The 26,391-nt window shown below is 37.0% G+C and overlaps 2 protein-coding genes across 7 annotated transcripts; both read left to right on the forward strand.

Annotated features, from left to right (window-relative positions):
• The first annotated feature begins 8,283 nt into the window (after nucleotides 1-8,283).
• LOC109242781 (importin subunit alpha-1a-like) lies at nucleotides 8,284-23,705 on the forward strand. Of its 6 annotated transcripts, XM_019409640.1 has the most exons (5): nucleotides 10,492-10,705; nucleotides 10,797-10,843; nucleotides 11,715-11,830; nucleotides 23,041-23,195; nucleotides 23,286-23,705. In XM_019409640.1, exons 3-5 carry the CDS (start codon nucleotides 11,825-11,827, stop codon nucleotides 23,434-23,436), a joined length of 312 nt encoding a protein of 103 aa, XP_019265185.1. In that variant the 5' UTR covers nucleotides 10,492-10,705; nucleotides 10,797-10,843; nucleotides 11,715-11,824; the 3' UTR covers nucleotides 23,437-23,705. The 6 variants fall into 6 exon arrangements, 5 of the variants coding, with proteins under 5 accessions (XP_019265183.1, XP_019265185.1, XP_019265186.1 ...); XR_002070436.1 differs by lacking the exons at nucleotides 10,492-10,705; nucleotides 10,797-10,843 and adding an exon at nucleotides 8,284-8,988; XM_019409638.1 differs by lacking the exons at nucleotides 10,492-10,705; nucleotides 10,797-10,843 and adding an exon at nucleotides 10,326-10,482.
• Nucleotides 23,706-24,958: 1,253 nt separating this feature from the next.
• LOC109242775 (ATP-dependent DNA helicase pif1-like) lies at nucleotides 24,959-26,137 on the forward strand. Its single transcript, XM_019409629.1, has one exon. The coding sequence runs from the start codon at nucleotides 24,959-24,961 to the stop codon at nucleotides 26,135-26,137; it is 1,179 nt and encodes a 392-aa protein (XP_019265174.1).
• Nucleotides 26,138-26,391: the final 254 nt, after the last annotated feature.

Below are 26,391 nucleotides of genomic sequence, written 5' to 3' on the forward strand. Positions count from 1 at the left end.
CGTACTCTCACATACAAAAACATGGGGTGTAACAAAAAAATGAAAAAAAAACCAAGAAGGTGAGTAGAGAGACGAAGAGAGAAAGAGAGAGACAGAGAGAGATAGAGAGAGGGGGGGGGGGGCAAGTATAAAGGAATAAGGAAATAACTGCTATTCCCTATTCAATTTCTAATATAAAGGGATACTCATTTAAAAATTATTTGTATATAATTGATAAATTGTATATGACCATGTAATTAAATTGAAACTTGAGTAGGGAGGGTAATAAGGTTTCAAATAGTGTATAGGAAGGTAAAAATCCCAATATAATTATATTAGCTCAATAAATTTATTTGGACTAATATATCTTGAATTTTCAAATATAGTCCAAACTAATTTATGAATTCTAAATCCAATAAATTTTAAGGGAAAATTTCACATATCAACAACTGGGATTCCTACTTTTCAATTTTAGAGCCCATATTTCAATTTACAACTAACTAACCCAAAAATAATAGGCTAAAATTCAACATCCAACTCCAATAAATTCTCAAAATTACTATTTAATTTTTAAAAAAGATTGCTCAAGCTTTTAAGTTAATTTTTGAATCAACAACTATAACTCAAATATTAGTTCAACAAACCAAATCCATTTAAATGGTGAAAATTAAATTTTTAACAAGCTTAAATATGTGGGTTTAGATTCCGAATTTGATTTTGTGAGAAATTTGGAGTGGGTGTTATTTAGAATTGTTAGAAATAGTATAAGGAGGTTGTATATAAAATTTGAAGCCATTTAATGGAGATTTGGACGTTTTGAACAAGAATTGTAACTGAAAATCGTAGAAGAAGTTCGTCTACAGACGCTTGTATAAAAGTGTATAAGATGTGTTTATACACCCATATACACTATTATACAAGATTATACATAATTATACAAAAAACTGACTGCGTCTTCTTCCTTGTGTTTTTTCTAAAATTTAACTCAAATCTTGTTCAAATCTACTCAAAATCACTTCAAATTGAAATTTTGAACTCCTTCTGATATTTTCAATCAATTAGAACAGCACCCAACCCAAACAACTAACAAACAACAGAAGCTCAACAGAAACAGACCCTAAGCGCAAGAACAAATTAGCAGTCTCTTTTTTCTGTAGCATAATCACAACTTAATCCCCTTGTTTTTTAAGTAAAATAAAACACCCTTACCTTTACACAAAGGTCATTCAACTTTGAGAATTCACAGTATAAGGGAAAAAGAGGAAAACTTAGTTCCTTGCTTTGGTGAAGTGTTAAGCAAAAACCAGGAACCTTTTCACAACAAAAATTGGTGATAGACGAAATAGTCAGAGGTGGACTTCTTGTGGTTTCCAATGGCAGATTGCATAAGAGCTTACCGAGGTATTTAATATCAGATACCAAAGTTCACAATGGAACTACTTCCACAAGAAGAAGATGCTAATCATCATCAACTAAGTAGGAAACTAAAGCACAATAACTACACAACTGGGATCAGCACTGGTTAACCCAAAAAATAGTTTTCAAGGTCAAAGCAATAATTTTATATGACGGGCCACAAGCAACCGATTCAATCCGAAAGATATAAAATTTCGTTAATACAACGTGATAGACAAGTGGAAAATAAATTCAATGACAGATAATATAATAAAAATAAAGCAGAGAAGAAGGAATTCTTATTGAATGATCCTTGATAGGATAATGAGCCGCACAGAGCTTGAAGGGCCGAACTTTGGCTAACTTGAGAGCAATATGCTATAAATTACAATGTATAGAATTGTAGAGAAGAGAATTAGATTCCCCTCATGGTTGTAAAAGTATGTCTATTTATAAGGCTAAATCTAAGTAACCATGCTCCTTGAATTATAGGTCCATTATGAGCATTTACTCAATCCATCCATTACTTTTGGAAGACTTGTAACAGCGGTGTAAATGCTGGAATTCTGTAACTGGTGAATTAATTCCGTAATTGATGAATTAATTCCATAACTGATGAGTTAATTCCGTAATTGATGAATTAATTCCATAACTGATGAGTTAATTTCGTAACTGATGAGTCAATCCCGTGCCTGTTGAGTCAATCTCGTGCCTATTGAGTCAATCCCGTGCCTGTTGAGTCAATCTCGTGCCTGTTGAGTCAATCTTGAATTGATTGCCTTGTTCTGACCGTTACAATCATTTATTGCATTTATTGTACGTTACATAATTGATTTGTAATAGATGGTGCAATGATGATAAATCCCATATAATCTGGGATTAATTGATTCATTCCTCATGAGATATTCTCCCGCACCTGATCTGGCTATTTCATGATGATCAGTTCCGAAGCTAACAGGCACGATACGAGTATGTTCGGTCCTGGGGGTGTTTCACATATCATCTTTACATGTCATTCTTCACTTTTCTTCAAACTTTGCTGACACGTGTCGCCATTTAATAGACCCACATGGCGAGCCTAATTTTCACTAATGCAGATAGTCCCCCCCACTTTTCGGTTACTCACTATGATGTGATCGGGAAGTGGAAGATTTTATCCTTTTCATCCTTACCTCTGCCTCATTAAAAACCTTGCCGGAAAAACCCAATAGGGACAAAAATCGGACGAAGGAAAAAAGAGTGCAGAACTTAGAAATTCAGATGATAACTCCACCGCTTATGTTCCTTTCATCAATAATCGGTTGGTTTACCCCTGTCTTGTTTCGGGGTTTCAAGACAAATCTTTGCCTTATGTTTGCAAAGTTTGATATATATATTTCGGCTTTATTTTCTGCCTATTTTAATGTTTGAGTTTTTGTTTTACCCTTTAACTTTGCATTAAAAATGCTTTAATGCTCCGTGACTTTTTTGAATAAGCATGAATTACAAAAGAGGGCCCTTTTATGAACGACACTTAATGAAGAAGACGTCTCAACTTCATAATGGTTTAAATATACAAAAGAGAGATAGGAATTTTCACATGTTTTTATTTAACAATGTTTTGAAGAAAGTTTTTACATTGAACTTTCATAACATTTCACATGTGTTTGTGTATCGTCTATAACTCATTTTGCAACTGTTTTTTCTTTTAAGAGATTCGATATAAGCTTGCACTCGTAACTGTTTTTTTTTTTTGAATTAGTACAAGGGAATAACTATTTTTGTTTACAATAGTTTTAAATATAAGGGTACAAATTTTTACCCATAACTATTTTTATTGATAACAATTTTCAAATGAATACAAGGGTAATGCTTTTTCATCCGTAACTGTTTTCAGTTACAACAGTTTTTGAGTAAGTACAAAGATATGCATTTTACCCGTAACTAATATTCTGCCTTTAACCTTTTTTGAAACATTCGTTTATATTTACAAATATGTTTTCAAAGGTTTTCGAGTCAGGCTTGTGTTTTTGGCTTGTGATTTTGCTCTTAACTTTTGATTTGTTGGGTAGACTTTAGGCTTGACTTGAATTTTGATTTTTCTAGTCTTCTTTGCCTTTCATATATATAGTCCCCAAAGTGTTAGAGCTTTGAAGTATGAAATCTCGAGCATTTGATTATTCCTTCCATGTTGTCCATTTCCGTGAAAAGGAAAAACATACGGGACTCGGAGGTATATATTTTAGATGATGATTGCTTAACCCTTTTATTTCATCAGAAGGGTTGTAACCTAGACCGGGAATAATACAGTGTTCCTTATGTCTTTCGGGTCTAATATCATCATTTGGCATTTTAGGGAATTTATCCGAGTACAAGTTTTTCTTGGCACTTTAGAAAATTATTTGAGTGCTCATACTTAGTCTTTTAGAATTAAAGTATATATTTGGATGCATCTTTACATGTGCGATGTCTTAATGTTGCACCTTTGGGTGTCTAACTTTTGTATACTTTAAACGCTATGAAGAGGACGTCTCCTTTTCATTCAGCCGTAAAATATGATCGATTGATCCGAGTAGACTTTTAGTCTAAGAGAGTATTAATCCCGGTAGGATTTACAAGATTATTAACCCCATAAAGATTTACGGGAGTATTGATCCCGGTAAGACTTTGAGTTTGAGGTAATATTGATCCCAAATAAATATATATCTTAGTAGATTTATTCTAAAGAGACATTTAATCTGATTGGATTTTAATCCAAATTGGGGTATGAATATACTTCCAAATAGAGAGGGACACATGTCCGAAATAATATTTGAGATTTTTTTTATATATACGGGATAATCAATCCGAGTCATAATACAATTAGCCATTAAGAAAGGCGTATATATTCAACTTGAATGGTTGTTGTTGGACCAAATATGAGTCACGTGTTTGTTCAAAGTGAACTTTATTCAGGTGACTTATTTGCATACATTTATCTTGACTTAGATGTAAAACTCTCGTTTTTATTGTAGGATTCTTGACTCTGACATGGAGTTCTCGATCCTTTTTGTGTACGTGTAGTATATGTACTCTTGAAGAACTTATTCAACACTGTTTGAAGTGTTTATGCTTGATATGAGCAATACAACTAACTGAGTTGAGCTGGTAAATTATATCGTAATACTCTTAGGTTCTATCTCCCAAGGCAATCAATTGTTTGTATCACTTCTTATAATGTCAGGTCAAATTGACTAATCTTCAAGTATAAGTAATCTTCCTAGCGCTTGAGTTTTGAGGTATGAGAACTCAAACACTGGAATCATAATTTGACAATCAGCAGTTTAATAGTCCCCAGTAGGATAGTTAGTTTCGATATTGATGATAGATCAGGGATCGCCTAAATAAGAGATGGATCAATCCCGAGATTGTTTGATATGGAAACGATATTTCTCAATAAGTGTCCGGCGTTTATTTAGGAGTCAGTGATATCAACAGTAGATCCGAGACTAGTACATCTGGCTCGATTTTCTGGGCTGCATAGTTTTCTTGGATTTGATCAATCGTTAAATTAATATTTTTGCTCTGAGTCCCCAAGCTAATTTAAGCCCTGCAGCATATGCTTCATACTCGGCTTTATTGTTAGTAATAAAATAACTTTTACGAATTATCTAACTACTTTTCCTGATAGGCATTAAGCATTGTCCCTAACTCGGGAAGTTTAGTACTTGTGGACCTAATTGTGTAGAAGGTCCAGATTCCGAGAATTATCCCAGAAATAACATGTTCGGTAATATGTTCGAGCTAAGATTAATCATGAAATCTGCTAAATTTGTGATTTTATAGTCGTACGTGGCTGATAAACAATATCATATTCACTTAGTTCGACTACTCATTTAGCTAGCCTTCCTGACAGTTCATGTTTATGCAAAATATTGCGTAATGAAAATATAGTGACTACGGGAATTGAATAACATTGAAAATAAAGCCTTAGATTTAGGGCAACTACAATTAATGCCAACTTATCAAAATGTAGATATGTAGTTTCCGTATCTAAGAGCATTTTATAATAGATAGGAGAATGTGTACCTTTATCTTCTTGAATTAAAATTGCATTTACCGAGACATCCGAGACAATTTGGTGTAGCTGCAATCATCTTTCTCCTCGGAATTTTGAAAGTAATGATGCGTTGTTGTTAGATAGCAAGTTCGAATGATTCGACTTTTCGGACTAAACCGATCTTTCGAAGTTCTGTAACTTTATCTTTTATTATTTGACTCTAGTTTCTTCTTTTGCTTGACCGGATTATACCACGGATCAATATTGAGCATATAAACCTTTACCTCCGGTGGTACACCTGTTATGTTAGCATGGAGGCAAGCAAAGCAATTTTTGTTAACATGTAAAAGTTTAATCAACTTACCTTTAAATTCAGTGTCGAGTCTCGACCAACGCAAACCTTCCTATTTGGGAAGTCAATGATAATTTCTAGTTCTTCAGCATTTGACCTTGTGGCTTCTAATGCCTTTGGTTCAATGATTGCTTCCGAAAATATTTGTATAATTGTCGACGGTTATTAATGAACCTTCTTTCCTCGTGGGATATTTCATCCCGCAGCTATCTCTTCTTTTTCAGTTGTTAGGTTTGGTATCTTTGTAAGCAATCCCGTGGGTGTTTTCCCCATGTTCCTCCTAATCTTCATTCTTCTCCTATGAAATGTTACAATTTAGCAAGGTAATTCCTTACCTGTTCGGGTAGATCCGGATCTTTCTCAGCCCGTGAAGAAAATATCGTATCTCTTTGCTCGGACCTATTTTTTTAGATTTTTGCGTTTAGATTCGGATCGCCCAAGAATCACATCTGTTTGATCTCCGGGCCTGTTTTTGGACATCTTATTAGTGTCGATTTGATTTACCGTGTCTTCTTCTGTTTAAATCCCGGTGCTGCAACGGTTATGCATATCATTCTTGTAGGATAGATAGGAATTCCCGGAGGTGTTCTACCCGCTCGTTTTGTTCCTTGATCTGTTTCTATAAGGTTAGATCTAATTTTTGCAAATTAAAATTACCTGGTGTATCTGAACCTCCTGTTCCGGAACTGTTTCGTACAGATCCGTTATAATTAGTTTTGGTACTAATGTGGTACCAACATATCGATGTACATTCTCTATTTTTCTCTGCTTGTTGCTTATATATCATCATCATGGCTATTATTCCCTTTTTATTTTGCATGGTAAAGCCATCTCCAACTTAGTTGTCCTCAACCGTGTTGATTGGAAAATTTTTAGCCATCATGAAGGTTTAAACTGAAAACAAGCGATTAACAAAAATTGTTACTATCTTTGGATGAATAGCAAATTTGCTTGAGTTCCCGGTAACGGAACCAAACTGTTTAACCCAAAAAATAGTTTTCAAGGTCAAAGCAATAATTTTATATGACGGGCCACAAGCAACTGATTTAATCCGAAAGATATAAAATTTCATTAATACAACGTGATAGAGAAGTGGGAAATAAATTCAATGACAGATAATATAATAAAAATAAAGTGTCGTTCAAAAAAGTGACCTCTTTTAATTCGTGCTTATTCAAAAAATTCACGAAGCATTGAAGCATTTTTAATGCAAAGTTAAAGGGTGAAACAAAAACCCAAACATTAAAAATAGGCAGAAAATAAAGCCGAAATTTATATATCAAACTTTGCAAACATAAGGCAAAGATTTGTCTTCAAACCCCGAAACAAGACAGGGGTAAACCAACCGATTATTGACGAAAGAAACATATGCGGTGGAGTTATCATCTGAATCTCTAAGTTCTGCACTCTTTTTTCCTTCGTCCAGTTTTTGTCCCCATTGGGTTTTTCTGGCAAGGTTTTTAATGAGGCAGAGGCAAGGATGAAAAGGATAAAATCTTCCACTTCCCGGTCACATCATAGTGAGTAACCGAAAAGTGGGGGGACTATCTGTATTAGTAAAAATTAGACTCGTCATGGGTCTATTAAATGGCGACACGTGTCAGCAAAGTTTAAAGAAAAGTGAAGAATGACATGTAAAGATGATATGTGAAACACCCTCGGGACCGAACATACTCGTACCGTGCCTGTTAGCCTCGGAACTGATCATCATGAAATAGCCGGATCAGGTGCGGGAGAATATCTCATGAGGAAGGAATCAATTAATCCCAAATTATATGGGATTTATCATCATTGCACCATCTGTTACAAATCAATTATGTAACGTACAATAAATGCAATAAATGATTGTAACGGTCAGAACAAGGCAATCAATTCAAGATTGACTCAACAGGCACGAGATTGACTCAACAGGCACGAGATTGACTCAATAGGCACGGGATTGACTCAACAGGCACGAGATTGACTCATCAGTTACGAAATTAACTCATCAGTTATGGAATTAATTCACCAGTTACGGAATTCCAGCATTTACACAGCTGCTACAAGTCTTCCAAAAGTAATGGATGGATTGAGTAAATGCTCATAATGGGCCCATAATTCAAGGAGAATGGTTACTTAGATTTAGCCTATAAATAGACGTACTTTTACAACCATGAGGGGAATCTAATTCTCTTCTCTACAATTCTATACATTGTAATTTATAGCATATTGCTCTCAAGTTAGCCAAAGTTCGGCCCTTCAAGCTCTGTCCGGCTTATTATCCTATCAAGGATCATTCAATAAGTATTCCTTCTTCTCTGCTTTATTTTTATTATATTATCTGTCATTGAATTTATTTCCCACTTCTCTATCACGTTGTATTAACAAAATTTTATATCTTTCGGATTGAATCGATTGCTTGTGGCCCGTCATATAAAATTATTAATTTGACCTTGAAAACTATTTTTTGGGTTAAACAAGCACCCCAGCTAGACATAGCAGGGCAACTAGATCATCAAATGGTCAATTAAAGCACTTCCTTGATACACGACAGCCAAAGGGATTGCTCGACGAGCATTCTCCTCTTGAGTGATCTGAGTACTCTCGGCTCAGATGCCTTTGATCGAACAGAAGGATGGTATGCCTGCCTACAGTAATTCATCCTCTACTTGTTCACTATGGCTTGAGAGCTAATCGCAAGAAAGAGTCAGAGATTGAAAAGAGGATCACTGGACTCAAGAGGCAGAGCACCTTAGATCTTTGTTTGTTTTGTGGTATAAAACAATGGACTCAAGAGGCAGAGCACCTTAGTCGGAGAAGCTGTTCCTGCTTACCCATAAACTGTGATAGCTATTTTGCCCTACTTAGCCACTATGCTCCAACTATAATATCAGTTACAGAAAAATTAAAAAATCCTTCAAAACATCCCAATATGGTAAAATTCAAGCTATTAAGATCACCCTTTCCATAATGTGGTCATCCCAATAAGCTTACCTCAAATGTGATAGGCAAAACTGCTTAAAATGCTTATTAACTGGAAGACGAAATCACACTTTGGAAAAAAGAAGAGCTTTTTATGTGATTGGAGTATTGAACTATAGCTACACTACAAGCAGGTGATTGTGATTGTCTTCTTGACCATGGCGCTTTGATTCCTTTGCTGAACAAGTCAAAGGAGGCGAACAACAATTTTCCGATGCAGAGTAAAGCCACGAGAATTTTGTCACTGATTTGTAAAAGCAAGCCGGATCTTCCATCTGAGCAGGTTGGTTAATGACTGTTCAAAAGTTCTTAAGCCTGCAATTATTTAATTCAAAATATTGCTTTTCCTTGAGCATTCAAAATACCATCACCGTGGGGTGTACCATCTGCCATCACCTTAAAAAAAAATGATTTACTCAATTTATATGACACCTTTTCTATTTTTGAAACATTATAAAATGTTGGGCGACATTCAGTTTCTATGCAATTTTCACAACTTTTAAACCACGGAAAAGGCCTAAAAATGCCACTCAACTAATATAAATAGTCTATTTATGCTATCCGTTAAAAGGCCGCCCTATTCATGCCACTAACGTTATACTTTTGGCTTATTTATGTCACTAACGTTATACTTTTGGCCTATTTATGCCATTGTCGACTAACAGTAATTAATTTTTCGGCCCCACCTTTGCCACGTGTCTTTATATTATTAGTCCTTCTTTACTTGACCCTACATTTCTTTTAACCCTAATTATGTATAATTAAACATGCATAACCCGATAAAATCCAACCATCTTTTAAACCAACCTCTAATTCCTTGTCACAACCCGATAAGATCAGTGTTCAGTGATTTGTATTTATTTGAAACCGATGTTATGTTTATTTCAATTCAGTTTGTAAAAATCTAAATCTTAGAAGCTCATAATTTGTACTACCAGTCCTTGGAAAAAGTATTAAGATTCAGTTATTTTATCTTTTATTTGTCTAAAAAAAATCTCATTAAATTGGATAGTTGTTAATTGGCTTACCTAGCGGGTTGGGTTAGGTGCCATCACGACTAGTTGGATTTTGGGTCGTGACAAGGAATTAGGGGTTGGGTTAAAAGATGGTTGGATTTTATCGGGTTGGGCATGGTTAATTATCCATAATCAGGGTTAAAAGAAATGTAGGGTCAAGTAAAGAAGAACCAGTAATATAAAGACACGTGGCAAAGGCGGGGTCGAAAAATTAATTCTTATTATTTAAAAATCAGAAAATGGAACTGTTAGTAGAGAATGGCATAAATAGGCCAAAAGTATAACGCTAGTGGCATGAATAGGGCGACCTTTTAACGGATGGCATAAATAGGCCATTTATGTTAGTTGAGTGGTATTTTTAGGCCTTTTCCGTTTAAACTATTCAGATTTTAAACTTTGATGTAATGTTTCCTCTATCGAACTAAGTCGTTGCTTAACTTCTTTTTTTACTATCACTAATAGTAATAGATAAGTCAAATTTAATATCTTAAATTCAGGACCTATCAAATATTGTCAAATAAATTGGATTTGAAATTTTTAAAAGAAATAATTTGTTTATTTTTGAAATGAGCAGAAAACACTAGCTATATCATGCCTTTCCTCAATATTCCTCCTATTTTATTGGAGGTCTTGAATGTAAATATCTCTTGATGTGTCAATTTTAAGTGCTTTTCAAGACTCTGTTTGTAGCTTGCTCCAAATAGAGAGCTAATTTCATATTGCTGGAAATTGGAATAAACCCTCAGAGGTCCTCTAATCTGGTAAAATGAAAGAACGAACTTATTTGTCTTTCCATTACTGATTACTATTCATTTATTGGGTTACTTCAGCAGTCTATATTCTTTTAGAGCTTCTTCCTTTAGATGATGATGAGGTGCTAACAAATGTATGTTGTGCATTTTCTTACTGTATTGATGGTATACGTGGCATTATTCAACACCACAATAACTGGGATATTTATGACTGGCTGGTTGGACTCCTCTAGTGAGTAGAGCGTTTTAGTTTCCTCATTCGACCTACTTTTTCATATCTAACTTATGGTTGAATCTGATATGTACATCAATTGATGTTTCAGGCACGAGTCTTCTTCAGTGATAATCCCCGTCCTCAAAATAGTTGTAGGTATTGTTGGAAGAGAGGAGAGCTGATATCATAAGGCACATGGGTCTTAAGGAGCTTTTAGAAGCTTTCGTGCTTGAATCCAAACACTTTGATGAATTAACCAATGAAAATAGGAACGAAATAAAACAAAACAAAATAAAATTATTGAAAGGTGGAAACATCATAAACAGCATGCATTCAGATGATAATTTGGCATGTTCCTGAATCAACTTCCAATTTGATGTTTTTCTTTTTAGTTCATTTCTTGACTCTACATCACCGGGGAGTATGTTCGCTACTGGATTTAGTCTGGGTTCTCTATACATAGGACCCATCTACTAGCACGCTACAAAGCTATTATTTTTATTTCCTACACAGCTACTCTTAGTTTTTTTTAAAAAAAGTTATTGTACTAGTAGTCAGCAACCTATGTAAATCTACAGTTATCGATAGTGGTTGTCTTAGTGTTGACTTTTCCGTGCAACAAGACATATGATCAAAATGGCTATCGAATCTTGTGCTTAGGATCGACACACCCCTACCGCTTCTCCCACCTTTCTAGCTTCATGAAACTTACTCCCATCCACCTATGCCCTTCATGTGGAAAGAAATCCTAGTACCTCACAGTGGAGACACTCCTGTTACATCTACCACCCCCAAGCTTCTAATGCCTAATTTCTAATAGTCTCTGTATTCATTAAAGCTGTCCACCAAACAAGATTTTAAACAAAATGAATGGGTGTAACCTGCTATGTACCAAAATTGTTGGATGGGTGCATTATGCAAAGACCGCTGGAATATTTTTTTTCCTTTTTTTATTGTTGAAATGTAACTGTGTCAGGCATGCATATTGCTTTGTTTTTGACTAACAATAACTAACTTCACCACCCAGTTCAATCCTGCCGACCTTGGTTGCCTGGTGACGTTGCTTGATAACCACAACGAGGACGCAGATGTGGTCACCGACATTTGCAGCATTATGGCATTGTCAAGCGTGGGAATATGGAGGTATGTCTTCAATATTTAGAAGGACAGCTAAAATATTAGGCTCCTGGGTACATTATCCTCTTGCCTTCTAAGATCTTAACAGATTTTGCTCTTGGGGTAGTTGAATAGGTGAATATGAGATTGAAATAGTTGGTTGTAGTATTTGGATAGAAATGGCCCCCAAATTTTCTCTTTTATTTTTCTTTTAGTGAGACTTCTCATTGGATGAAACCATTATATTGGGGAAAATTATATTTATGTATTTGGCGACGTGTCATGACATATAGACTAGTCAAACAGTCAAAGAAATAAGGTTGGTTAACAGATACGAGCAACAATAGATACGAGTAAATTAAATGGAGGGGGTGCGAGCAGTCATACAAGTAATTCAACACTCGTACCTATTCAAGACATTTAAAACTCAAAGATAGTGAAGAATCAAAGGAATGAATCTAACAACAAAAAGGAGCCCAGATACAGTATTTAATGAGTATTAATTATAGGAAACGTTAGAAAATATGTATTTAATGTATATGATTGTATAACGTAACATTTAAAGTCATTAATTGCCCATAATAGCATTATTATGAGGCTCGTATCCCAAAAGAGCTATAAAAAGGAAAGAAACAAACAATTGTAGGGGGAGGTGACTATTGGAATATACTTTGATTTACCAGCTTTCATACTTGGCTATTCTAAAATTTCTTTCTTTATTTACTTTTTCGATTATCAGTAACCCGATTATTCTAATTTCTAGCTTTGACTAAAAATTTATTTTTTTGGTTAAACAAATTGGTTCCGTTGACGGGAATCTGATAATCAATTATATTTCAATTTAATTTTCTTGATTGCATCAATCATGTCAAACAACAATGACAACACTCAAGGGAACCCATAAATTCAAACAATCCAGCAATTTCAGGGAGACTCTCCACGAGGCTCTCCACAAGGCTCTCCACGAGGTTCCCCATGACGGTCTCGTGAAGGCACTCCTGATGGATATCACACTGATGGACAGGCTCAATTTGAAAATGTCGAAACCATGAATGAGGCTTTGCAAAAACTTATTGCCTCTCAAGTCAATAAAGCTCTTCAGGCTTTTGTTAGCCAATTACCTGTTGCTCCTCCCACATCTACTCCAAACAACAATACTTTGGAGAATCCTCGTTCTGGGTTGATTAATTCAGGTAGTGGTGGAACCCCTAGTGAAACACAAGAGGGAGACCCAGGTAATCCAGTTAATTCTGATTTACAAAATCTAGTGCTAACCTTGCAGAAACAGCTTAAGGAGCAAAATGAACGCATAGAGCAAATACCTGGAGTACCGCCCGTGATCAAGGGAGTAGATATAGATAAATATTCCCAACAACCATGGAAGTCAAGTGCTGATCCCCTCCTAATTCCAAAGAAGTTTAAGATGCCTGATATTCCAAAGTATGATGGTACATCAGATCCACGAGATTACGTTACTGCATTCACAACAGGTGTCAAGGGCAATGATTTGACTAAGCAAGAGATTGAGTCGGTCTTGGTCAAGAAATTCGGTGAAACACTCACTAAAGGGGCCTTAACATGGTATTCTCTTTAATCTGAAAATTCTATAAATTCGTTTGCTGAGCTTGCAGATTTATTTATCAAAGCACACTGAAAAGCGAATGGAAGACATCTTCAAAATCAAGCAAGAAGACTCAGAGTTGCTTAGAGAGTTCGTAGATAGATTTCAACGGGAAAGAATGACGCTGCCACGAGTACCTGACAATTGGGCAGCCATAGCCTTTGCTAGTAATTTGAATGAGAAGAGTTCAGAAGCCACAAGGCGACTCAAAGAAAGCCTTCGAGAATTCCCAGCAACAACGTGGAATGATGTCTACAACAGATACAGTACAAAGATGAGGATTGAAGAAGACATTATTTTACGACATAAAATAGAAGAAAAGGTAAGCTCAAGGCGTGTAGAAAATGAAAAAAGATCCGGTAATAACAGGTAAGAGCCATACATGGGACCTGCGGGAAAAGAGTCACGATCAAGGCAACATAATCAAAGGTACGATCACAAACCTATAAACAATGAATCAGGCTCCTCATCGAGGTTCGGAAATGATCGGAACACACGCGGGTCACGAGACGATGATGGAAGTCTAAAGGCAAGGTTCGGTGGTTACAACTTCAACGTAAGCACCTCTGAACTCGTGGCTGTTTTAAGAAGCATGGGAGATAAGGTACGATGGCCAAAGGAAATGTGATCGAATCCGAACAGACGAAACCCTGATCATTGGTGCAAATTTCATAACGATCACGGGCATAAAACAGCAGATTACAGGTTTCTGCAAGGTGAAGTTGATCATTTGTTAAAACAGGGGTATCTTACTGAGTTATTCAGTGAGAAAGGTAAACAAGCATACATGAAGAACAGGCATGAGCCTCCAAAACCACCTTCGCCCAACAGAACTGTCAACGTTACAAGTGGAGGCGAAGAGATCAATGATGTATCATATAAAAAGGTTTCAAAAGTAACAATTACCCACGGGAAGCAGGCTCGACATGTACTGGAAGAGGAGAATGTTATATTCAACAACGCAGACGCCGAGGGACTCATAACTCCGCATAACGACGCACTGGTAATATCTTTACTTGTACATGACACTAACGTGAAACGAGTTTTGGTTGATCCAGGTAGTTCTGTAAACATTGTTTTAATACGAGTATTGCACGAGATGCAAGCGGAGGATAAATTAATTCCAAAGGCGCATACTTTGTCGGGATTTGATAACTCTAGTGTTGTAACAAAAGGGGAGGCAATACTTACTACATTCGCAGAAGGCGTCGTTAAAGATACCAAATTTCAAGTTGTAGATATAGAAATGGCTTACAATATGATTCTTGGGAGGCCATGGGTTCATGACATGGAAGTTGTTCCTTCAACTTTACATCAAGTTATTGAATTTCCATCTCCATGGGAAATATGTCAAATCAGAAGCGATCAACAAACATCTAGAAGCATCAATTCCGTTGCAGATTCAACTGTTAAGGGTGAAGACAAATAGCAATTACAGAATTTAGGTGAGGGTAACACAGAGTCAACCTCACCTGAGCAAAAGCAAACGATGTGGATTCGAGACCTGATACCATTCAAGAACCGGAGGAGAACGAGAACATCAAAACAACGATAGAAGAGCTAGAGGCTGTGGTGTTATTTATACATTGGCCCGAGAGAAAAGTGTACATAGGAGCTAATCTTAGCCCGGAGGTAAAACGTAAATTGATTGAATTTTCAAAAGCTAATGCAGATTGTTTTGCTTGGTCCCATTCTGACATGACAGGGATACCACCGGAAGTCATGACTCATAAGTTGAATGAAGATCCATCATATCCTCCCGTCAAGCAAAAGAAAAGAAAGCAAGGAACTTTCAAAAATAAGGTGATTCAAGAGGAAGTTCAAAATTGCTATTCGTGAGGTAAAATATCCTAACTGGTTAGCTAATACTGCTGTGGTTCCTAAGAAGAACGGTAAGTGGCGAGTCTGTGTAGATTACACAGACCTTAATAAAGCCTGTCCAAAAGATTCCTTTCCTTTACCGCACATAGATCAGTTAATTGATGCTACTGCAGGGCATGAGCTATTAAGTTTTTTAGATGCATATTCAGGCTATAATCAAATCAAGATGGATCCAGGAGATGAAGAAAAAACTTCTTTTATAACAGATAGGGGGACTTACTATTACAAGGTAATGCCCTTCGGTCTTAAGAATGCAGGTGCAACGTATCAAAGGTTGGTCACCCAAATGTTTCAAGAACATTTAGGTAAAACCATGGAAGTATATATAGATGATATGCTAGTTAAGACTCAACATTCAAAAGATCATATATCGCACCTATCTGATACGTTTAAAATTTTACGAAAATATAATATGAAGTTGAATCCAGAAAAATGTGCATTTGGTGTGACATCAGGTAAGATTTTAGGGTTTCTTGTTTCTAACCGTGGCATTGAAGTGAATCCTGCACAGATTAAGGCCATTGAAGAAATTCTTGATATACTTTCCAACAAGAAAGAGGTTCAAAGACTAATAGGAAGAATCGCAGCTTTGGGAAGGTTCATTTCTAAATCATCGGAAAAATGTTTTAAATTCTTCTCGGCTCTTAAGAAGCAGGATCATTTTGAATGGGATGAGGAGTGTCAACAAGCACTTAGGGATTTGAAAATATACTTGTCAAATCCACCTTTGCTAGCAAAACCCAAGGCTGGGGAGAAACTTTTCATCTACCTTGCTGTTTCAGAAGTTGCGGTAAGCGCGGTTTTGGTTCGAGAAGAGCAGGGTAAACAATCTCCTATCTATTATGTTAGTAAATCTTTGTTAGATGCAGAGACACGGTATCCACAATTGGAAAAATTAGCACTTGCTCTAATCATGGCATCTAGGAAGTTAAGACCTTACTTTCAATGTCATCCCATTGTTGTAGTGACTGCATACCCCCTACGTAATATATTGCATAAACATGAATTGTCAGGAAGGTTAGCTAAATGGGCCATAGAGCTAAGTGAATATGAAATCACGTACTTACCTAGAACAGCAATAAAATCACAGATATTAGCTGATTTCGTCGCTGACTTTAGCCAAGGGATGCAATTAGAAGCAGAAAAAGAAGTACAAGTACTTAATGGGGCTAATCCAGGAACATGGACCTTATTTACTGATGGCTCATCTAACGTAAAAGGTGCAGGATTAGGAATTGTTTTAGTACCACCTACAGGTGAAACTATTAGGCAAGCTATTAAATGTCATTCCGTAACTAACAATGAAGCGGAGTATGAAGCTGTGATTGCAGGTTTAGAATTGGCACGAGAACTTGGTATAAATCAAGTAGTGATCAAAAGTGACTCGCAGCTCGTGGTTAATCAAATGCTGGGGACTTACACAGCTAGGGAAGCAAGGATGCAACAGTACTTGGAAAAGGTACGGGAACTGATAAAGCAATTCCAAACTTGGAAGGTCATACAGATATCGAGGGATGAAAATGTTGAAGCAGATGCCTTAGCTAATCTCGCATCCGCAGCTGATGTAGCAAAAGATGCAAATGCTGCAATTATACATTTATTTCACTCAGTTCTCGATCCAGATAAGAATGAGGTAAATTTTAATAATTTAACTTGGGATTGGAGAAACGAAATTGTTGCTTTTTTACAGTATGGTACCGTCCCTAATGACAAGAAGCAAGCGCATGCACTTCGAAAAAAGGCTGCTCGTTACTGTTTAAAACAAGGGAATCTTTATCGTAAGATGTTCGGTGGTCCATTAGCAAGATGCCTCGGACCTTCTCAAACGGAGTATGTAATGAGGGAAATACATGAGGGGCATTGCGGGAATCACGCAGGAGGAAGATCACTGGTAAGAACCTTGATTAGAGCAGGATATTACTGGCCTAAAATGGAGGAAGAAGCGGAAAGTTTTGTAGCTAAATGTGATAAATGTCAAAGGTACGGTAACAACATGCATAGACCTGCGGAGTTGTTACATCCGGTCATATCACCATGGCCATTCATGAAGTGGGGAATGGATATCGTGGGTCCATTACCACAAGCAAAAGGACAGGTAAAATTTTTGCTCGTACTTACTGATTACTTCACTAAATGGGTAGAGGCAGGAGCATTTAAACAGGTACGAGAAAAGGAGGTCAAAGACTTCATTTGGCGTAATATCATCTGTCGATTTGGTGTACCAAAGGAGATTGTATGCGACAATGGCCCTCAATTTATCGGAGCTCAAGTCACTGAGTTTTTTGAGAGCTGGCAAATTAAGAGAATCACATCTACACCTTATCACCCAGTAGGCAATGGGCAAGCAGAATCAACGAACAAAGTCATAATCAACAATTTGAAGAAACGTTTAGAGGAATCAAAGGGTAATTGGCCTGAAGTGTTACCCGGAGTGTTATGGGCATATCGCACGACAACAAAGACGAGCACAGGTGAAACTCCTTTCTCTTTAGTTTATGGAGCTGAAGCATTAATCCCAGTTGAAATAGGAGAACCGAGTACAAGATTCTCACAAGCAACACAAGAGTCTAATGATGAAGAGATGCGGGTCAATTTGGATCTACTGGAAGGCAAGAGAGAAGCCGCATTAATAAGAATGGCAGCAGAAAAACAAGTGATCGGACGATATTACAACATGAAAGCACGACTGCGATACTTCAAAACTGGGGACTTCGTGGTTAAAAAGGTTTTTCAATCTACAAAGGCGGCCAACGCGGGTAAACTAAGTCCAACCTGGGAAGGACCCTACAGAGTTCGAGATATTGTAGGAAAAGAAGCATACGAGTTCGAAACAATGGACGGGAAGGTGCTTCCTTCGCATTGGAATGCAGTTCATTTGAAGAGATACTACTTCTAAGGAAAAACCCATGGTCAGGTATCACCATGTTAAATTATATTTGTTTTTGAATTGTTAAAATTTTACTAACGATTTTAGATGATAGGCAAAACGCTAACCCGTACTAAATGATGAGTCACGACCTGTAAGGCAAAGTGAAATAAACTAAAATTCCTGGCCCAGGGTTACAATTATTCTGATAGAAATTTAAACGGGTTAAGCAGTCTTCATCTATAATCGTGCCTCCGAGTCCCGTATGTATTTCCTTTTCAGGAAAAGGACCAAATGAGAGAAACTATCAAGTGCTCGAGGCTTCATACTTCAACACTCAGACACTTGGGGGACTACATAATATACACAAGTATATATAAAGAGGACAGAGAAGATTGAAGAAAAATCAAGCCTGGGAAAAAGTCAAGTGCAGAGTAATAAAAGTCAAATGAAGTCACGAGCCAAGGCTAAAGAAATCCTTACTGTAATTAGGGTAAAAGCTGTGTACTAAAGCAGGTTGTAAAGAAAAACCTTGCATTTATTGTTCTAAAACGGGTTATAAAGAAAAACTGCGCATTTGTTATTTTTTATTAAAAAATCTGTTACAAGAAAAAATAGTTACGAGAAAGTTATAGATGTAATTCAAGCACATGTAAAGTATTACTCAAAACTTGTCAAAGTTCAGAATTAATAATTTCTCGAAGTTATTGCAAAAAACATGTGTGTTCCTATTTCTTTTATCGTATGATCACACCATTATGAAGTTGAGACGTCTTCTTCATTAAGTGTCAAAATATAAAAGGGTCCTCTTTTATAAAACTCATGTTATTTAGTGATGAGTTTAATGAAAGCATTTTCAAAGAATAAAAATGCAGACTATTCTTTAAGTCCTTGAAAATAAAAGGCACGAATAGAACAGATGGAAGTTTAAAGACAAACTTCTTAATATTTTAAAACTAAAGACTAAGTATAAACTTAGTCATCGAACTGTTCATACAAAAAAAATGCCCCTTAAACAAAACTTGGGGACTTGAACTTTTAAAATCAAACCTTAACTGATAAGCAGGGGTTTGACTACAACAAAAAAAAACAATCACAAGAAACCAAAAACCTTAAACATAGTTTTCCAGATTGGTACCTGCAAAAAAGGGAATTTAAAGCAAATTAAAATAATTTTCATTAAGAAGAAAGAACTGAGGAAGGATCGTCAGCGGGCTCAACTGGAACAACATCTACAGACGAGATCTCAGCTTGGCTTGCAGCAAGGGGCACAGTTGAGCTTGAAGAAGGTACAGCATCCGAAGCAATTTCAGCATTCACAGAGGCTTCAACAACGGGAGTTTCAACCACGGGAACTTCAACCTCGGGAGATGAAAATCTTGTGTTTGTTGAGTTCGTGCGATGGTTTCATTCACTTTGGCTAATTCTGATTCAAGGTTGAAGTTCTCTTGACCCATTTCTAGTAAGGTGTCACGATGAGAATTTAGGAAGGCCCAACTCACCTCAACATCAGTTTTTTCCTCAAGGATTTCATAATCCCTTTCCCAAGCAGCGACCGCATTCTTGAGTCCTTCATTCTCGGCTAATACAGAATTATAAGAAGATTGAAGGGTGGCATGAGAATTCTCCAAAACATGCATATTAGCCATAGAGGCACGAAGATCTTCCTGTGCCTTAGTCAAATTCTGAACTAACTCCCCAGCATAAATTTCTTTTTGGTTCAAAAGATCCTTCAACGCCCTGATTTCTTCACTGGCCCTGGATAACTGTTCACAAAATGAAGACTCAAGACGTTCTCTTTCTTTTTCCCCCTGATTCAACGAAGCCTTGATGACCCCCAACTCGGAAGTGAGTGCTCGAACCTGTTGTTCTAAGGTACTCTTGCTCTCTTGTAAATCCTCCATGTTAAGTTGAACACTGCCAAACTATTCCTTCCAGTTGTTTGCCTCAAACTGAGAATCACGTGCTACCTTCTCCAAGAGGGAGATTCTGCTAATCAGCTCAGTACCAATAAGATTGGCCTACAAATAAAAGAGAAGTAAAAATCCCAGAGTCGAAAATTTTTACAGGATGGAGAAAAGTAGGAAAGAAGAATACCTTTAAAGTGGCATGCACTATGTCATTCATGAGGGTCAGGTTGCTGTGGCTTTCAAGTTTTGTTTTTTCAATGGGGCCAATCAAAGGCTCGAGCCAAATATCAGCCTGACCAGACTTTCTCAAGAGGCTGTTGTTAGCAGGAACTTCAATGGTTACACTCCTCATAGTAGTACTCTTGCTTGAAGAGCCCACCTCCGTATGGTGAACGATAGATGGAGGAACAGACAAAGGAGGAGCGATAGAAGGAGGAACAGAAGCAACAGTTGATGAAGGTAAAGGAGCAATCATAGCTACGGGAGATGAAGAAGAAGATAAGGGAATTTCATCTAGAATAGGTCCTAAGTTTTCACTACCAAAACCACTAGCAAAAAGTTGATCGATAGACTCACGAGTGTCGTGAGGAGAGACGTCATCATCAGGAATGATAACTGGAGTAATAACAGACTTGGAGGGAGATAGATGAGGGGAAACTTCAGCCTCATCATCAGAGACGATACGTCTTCGGGCTCGAGGTCTCATCACCAGGGAACCTTCATCTTCCTCCTCTGAATCTTCTTCTTCAGTTTCAGTAGTTTTTCTTTTTGAAGAACCCAAGAATACATCTTGGGCTGAAGAGGTGCGAGTACTCAAAGAGTCACGAGCAGCTATGATTGACTCTGCGGTGACCCCACGAATAGCAAATCCTGATAAAAAGAAGGATAAAAGTTAGAACAAAGAAGATATTTAGATACATACAAGGTAAAATAGAAACCCTTACCATGAGTTTTTACTTTCCAACCATAACGGCTGGAAAGGTTTTTCCACGACCTACCCTCCATTGGAGCGGCCTTCAACAATTTTCCTACCCAACCACGGAAGTTGGGCACGGTTTCCACAACGCCCATGGTTGCTGAGAAAGGAAAAAGAAGCGACATTAGAAAAGGTGATAAAACCTGAAAGGGAAAGGCACGAGGAAGATTTAACACTTACGTGCAAAGTTCCACTTCTCGGGGAAGGGAACGTTATTTTCACCCACTAAACCAGCAGTGGGGGCAGCAACAAACCGGGCATACCAGCCACGGTCTTTATCGTCCTCGGGGCTCACTAAAACCCTCTTGCTCCTGGCTACTAGGGTAAAAACGCCATTGCAAAAAAGCCTAGGGGAATAGAGATGAATAGGTGGGGAAAAGTAAATTCGGCATCCGCCAAGTTAGTGAGGTGCCTTAAGCAGGCGACTGCCCTCCAAACGATTGGGCCAATTTGACCCAAGCTAACATTAAAAAAGCGACAAAAATCCAAAATAACTGGATCAACGGCTGGTTTAAATCCTAAAGTAAAGGGATACGTATAAACAAAAGAAAATCCAGTAATGCAGGAGGTGATTCTCTGATTTGGATTAGGAATGATGATAGGGAAATCATCACTCCAATAACAATCTCTACGAACTATCGGGATTAAAGGGTCAGTAATTTGAGAAGGATAAGTATCAACTCAATTTAAAGAGGCGACTTGAGTTCTGAGAGATTGCCTGTCATGGTAAAAAGATAAGTCCGTTGGAACTATTTCTTCCACTAAAGGTTCGCGTAAGGGTTCAGAGGATTCTTTGTTTCTGGAAGAAAACCTTTGAGAATGGGAACCTCCAGTTCTAGAAGAAGGGCCAGAACTAGAAGAAGGTGTGAGTGAACTACCACCACGGACAGATCCTAAACTACGGAGTCTACCACCACCACCTCTTCTATGCCTAATGGGAGCATTGGGAAAGCTGTCTAAAATAGGAGTTCTTCTAAGGTTAGGGTTCGGAGAAGCCATGACAAAGAAGATTGAAGTGAATAAAAGTTTTGAAAATTAAAGTGTTCAATACGCTTTAAATGGTAGAAGACAAAGATGGAAGTTATATTTATACTAATGAATGACCGTCAGAAGGAAAGAGTATAGTGATGGAAAGTCCATAATAATGATAACTGACACTTCGTGGACAGGGAAGCCAAAAAGAAAGCCTAAGAAAGCGTTGTACAATTGTATGACCAATAAGAGGATGACACGTGTCTAGCGCATTAAATGAAAGTAATAAGTGAAGCGTCAAACTCTGTCAGAGCATTAATGGTGACAAAAATTCTCCCTTAATGAATTCCACTTCCCAAATATTCAAACTGATGAATAAATGGAAAGTGGGGGGACTATCTGTATTGAGAAAAATTATATTTATGTATATGGCGACGTGTCATGACATATAGACTGGTCAAACAGTCAAAGAAATAAGGTTGGTTAACAGATACGAGCAACAACAGATACGAGCAACAATAGATACGAGTAAATTAAATGGAGGGGGTGCGAGCAGTCATACAAGTAATTCAACACTCGTACCTATTCAAGACATTTAAAACTCAAAGATAGTGAAGAATGAATCTGACAGCAAAAAGGAGCCCAGATATAGCATTTAATGAGTATTAATTATAGGAAACGTTAGAAAATATGTATTTAATGTATATGATTGTATAACGTAACATTTAAAGTCATTAATTGTCCATAATAGCATTATTATGATAAAGGTAAGGCTCGTATCCCAAAAGAGCTATAAAAAGGAAAGAAACAAACAATTGTTGGGGGAGGTGACTATTGGAATATACTTTGATTTACCAGCTTTCATGCTTGGCTATTCTAAAATTTCTTTCTTTATTTACTTTTTCGATTATCAGTAACCCGATTCTTCTAATTTCTAGCTTTGACTAAAAATCTATTTTTTTGGTTAAACAACTATAGCCATTTATCTGAATAGTTTGTAATTGTGAGCAGGCTGTGATTGCGGATGGATTTATGAAAAAACTGGTCAATTTGATTCAAACTCTGAAGGTTGGTAAGTCAGACCCTGATCGAGTAGAAGAAATCATTTATGTTGCTGCCGCAACAATTAATATTGCTATTGCCAGTGGGAATGATGCTCAGATCAAGTATGTAACCTCTTTTTCGGGGTGATGATCTCTCTGACATCGTTGATATTTTTAGTAAATGTCTCTGTATCCTTGTGCTTTTGGCTTTAGGTACTTGGTGGATATCTCCTGCATAGAGGTTCTATGTGATTTTATTGCTTCATGCTGTAGTGAAACATTTATGAGGGACAGTCTTGAAAGTTTAGAGAAAATCTTGGAGTTTGGGGCTCCGTCTATTGACTATGCTCGCCGGATTGAATAGAAGATTAAAAGCATTCACTCTAGCAGTTCGCCTAGGCAAGTAGCGTTCTATTTTGGTGAGTTTTTGCGGAAATTGGACAAGTATTTGGGAATGAGTAAGCGGATGGATCTCAAGGACATGTTTTGAGTCTTATTTACATTCTGTTATCCAAGTACCCTGTAGAATTATAGATTTAAAGTACCTTGAAATTCTACGCACAATTCAGTGTAATTCAGTTAACTATCTAAGTTTGTTGTTGAGAATATGATAAATCCAGTCCAAGAATCTAATATATTTGCAGCATTGCGTAGGGATTGTGTTCCAAACCAATGTTCAAGTAACCTTTCCTGTACTGGCAGAGGAGAGGAGTTGTTGACTGTTCTAGGAATTGCTCAACTAAGACCCAAGACACTGAACATTACATTCCACAGTTGGGAAGTGAAACTGCAGCAGAAGAACAGATGGTTGACATCTTCACTTCCTTTTCACAGAGAGCATGCACATCTGTCGCAAATGTTAAAGCCCCTTTAATTTTATGGAGATTCTTTTGAGTTAAAAACATGTTTCGTGTTTAATTTTAATTGGTCCCTGAAAATAAGGACTAAAGTTCTTCAGAAGTAGCATCTCAAGTAACTCATTCATGATCTGCTCCGTATTTAGAGTAATTGATGAGAACTACTCCACATACGATACACCAAAGCAAGAAATGTAGGGGTGGAGAAAAAAACTAATCAGGATGAGAAGAATGACATTTAATATATACCTGATGTCCTCTTTAAAGCCAAGCTTGCGAAACATTTTTTAGCTTGACTTTTTTGTCCTGTCAAAGAGGTAAATAAATAAAGGGCTCAAAGGCAAGGTAATTGAAGCGGGCAGTCTCCGGAAATAATCCACCGCTTTTGATCGATGGAGGAACACGAGAAATGACAAACTTCTATCTTCATCTGATGATGAGGACTCGTCACCTATTGCATCGTAGAATTCATCTCAAGCTCATTGCTTGATATGGAAATTTTGAATGAACAACGACTGTGGATGATTCAAATGTAAGAGCTGGATTTGCTCCAATATGAATATTCCTTCAGACCTACACAAATAATTAAAATAAGACGTTGGATGATAATTGTGATATTATTAATTAGTGGAGGAATATCTTCCAGGGATGATGAATGCAGGCTAAGGTGTAAAATCCAAGGAAACACAGAATAAGTGTTTAGTGCATGCATGAAGTAGAGAGTGAAATGAGAACTTTGAGATAGTTGCAAGCAAATGAGAATACCGTGTTCAGAGGAACAAGAGACACAAGGGACTTTTGGTTCATTACTACTGTCAAACTACAATGGAAATGTAAAGCATTTACGTTCTACTTCGAACCGCTTTTCACTTATCCTGTCACGCCCCAAACCTGGGGAGGCGTGGCTGGCACCCGGTGCCGTATTTGACCAACTCTGATAGTGGCGTGGCGGGCGCATTTTTCATTGACGGTCCAGGAGGAACTGGAAAAACTTTCTTATACTGTGCTTTACTAGCAACTGTACGGTCTATGGGATATATCGCTTTGGCAACTACGACTTCTGGTGTCACTGCTTCTATTCTCCCTGGTGGGCGTACTGCACATTCACGCTTTAAAATTCCTATTGATATTGACGAGAATGTCAGCTGCAATATTAGTAAGCAAAGCGCACTTGCGAGTTTAATTCGCGACGCAAAATTGATTGTATGGGATGAGGCATCTATGGCAAATAAAAGAATGCTAGAAGTTTTTCATTTGCTACTAAAAGATCTCATGGATACAAATGTATTATTCGGTGGAAAAGTAGTTGTTTATGGGGGTGATTTTAGACAAACTCTTCCCGTTGTGAGAAATGGAAAAAAGGAAGATTTCATTAATCAAAGTTTGTTATATTCCAGCATTTGGGACAAGCAAGAAAAAATACAATTATCTGAGAATATGAGGGCAAAAACAAATCCTGCGTTCTGTGATTATTTGCTAAGAATTGGGAATGGACAAGAACGTGTTAACGCAACAAACAACATTGAAGTACCAAATTCTTTAATTGTGCATTTCACAACTGAAAGAGAATCTTTAGATAAACTATTCACAGTGACATATCCATATTTGAATTCATCTGGTTATGACGCTTCTTGTACAGACTCCCGTGTAATTTTGACAACAAAACATAATTTTGTCGATGAAATCAATGATATGTTTATTGATCAATTTTCAGGAAAAGCAAGAACATTTGTTGGTATTGATGAGACCATTGAATCTGACAATCAATCACCATTTGAAGATCTATTGCATACTTTAAACCCTGCAGGTTTGCCTCCGTACATATTATCTTTGAAAAAGAATTGTCCAATTATATTATTACGAAACTTAAATCCATATGAAGATTTATGCAATGGCACGCGATTAAATTGTTGTGAATTTAAAACTCATGTTCTAAGTGCTAAGATTGCAGCGGATGATTTCAAGAATACGCATGTATTTATTCCAAGAATACCATTGTTATCATCAAATGATGAAAAATTGCCTGTTCAATTCAAGAGAACACAATTCCCAGTCAGATTATGCTTTGCTATGACTATAAATAAAGCGCAGGGTCAGACATTAGATTTTGTGGGAATTTATTTGCGTGAACCTCTATTTTCCCATGGCCAACTTCATGTTGCCTTATATAGAGCAAAGAGTTCGAAATGTGTGAAATTGTCGATTTGACCTCCCACTCCGACTAGCGATGATGATCATTCTACCCGTAACATAGTTTACGATGAAATCATTCAAAAGGCAATCATGTGATATTTCTTACTACAAGACAATTCTCTGTCTTTTGTTCTGGAGTGGATGATTCCTCAGCAGAATATACTTTATTTGTATCTCTAAATGTTAACCAACAGGTATTTTCATCTTCCATTTGTTTTTATCTCAACTTCATCTTGATCTCTATCTAATATGATTGCTTTTTTGTAAAG

This window comes from Nicotiana attenuata, unplaced genomic scaffold (assembly GCF_001879085.1).
Source record: "Nicotiana attenuata strain UT unplaced genomic scaffold, NIATTr2, whole genome shotgun sequence".
Lineage (NCBI taxonomy): Eukaryota > Viridiplantae > Streptophyta > Magnoliopsida > Solanales > Solanaceae > Nicotiana > Nicotiana attenuata.

What these genes read in the sequence shown, in the direction of transcription:
- LOC109242781 (XM_019409638.1), top strand. An exon ending in GGGAATGATGCTCAGATCAA is followed by an intron (nt 23,196 to 23,285) that starts GTATGTAACCTC and finishes TTTTGGCTTTAG; the next exon opens with GTACTTGGTGGATATCTCCT.
- LOC109242775 (XM_019409629.1), top strand. Translation starts at nt 24,959, where the DNA reads ATGGGATATATCGCTTTGGCAACTACGACTTCTGGTGTCACTGCTTCT.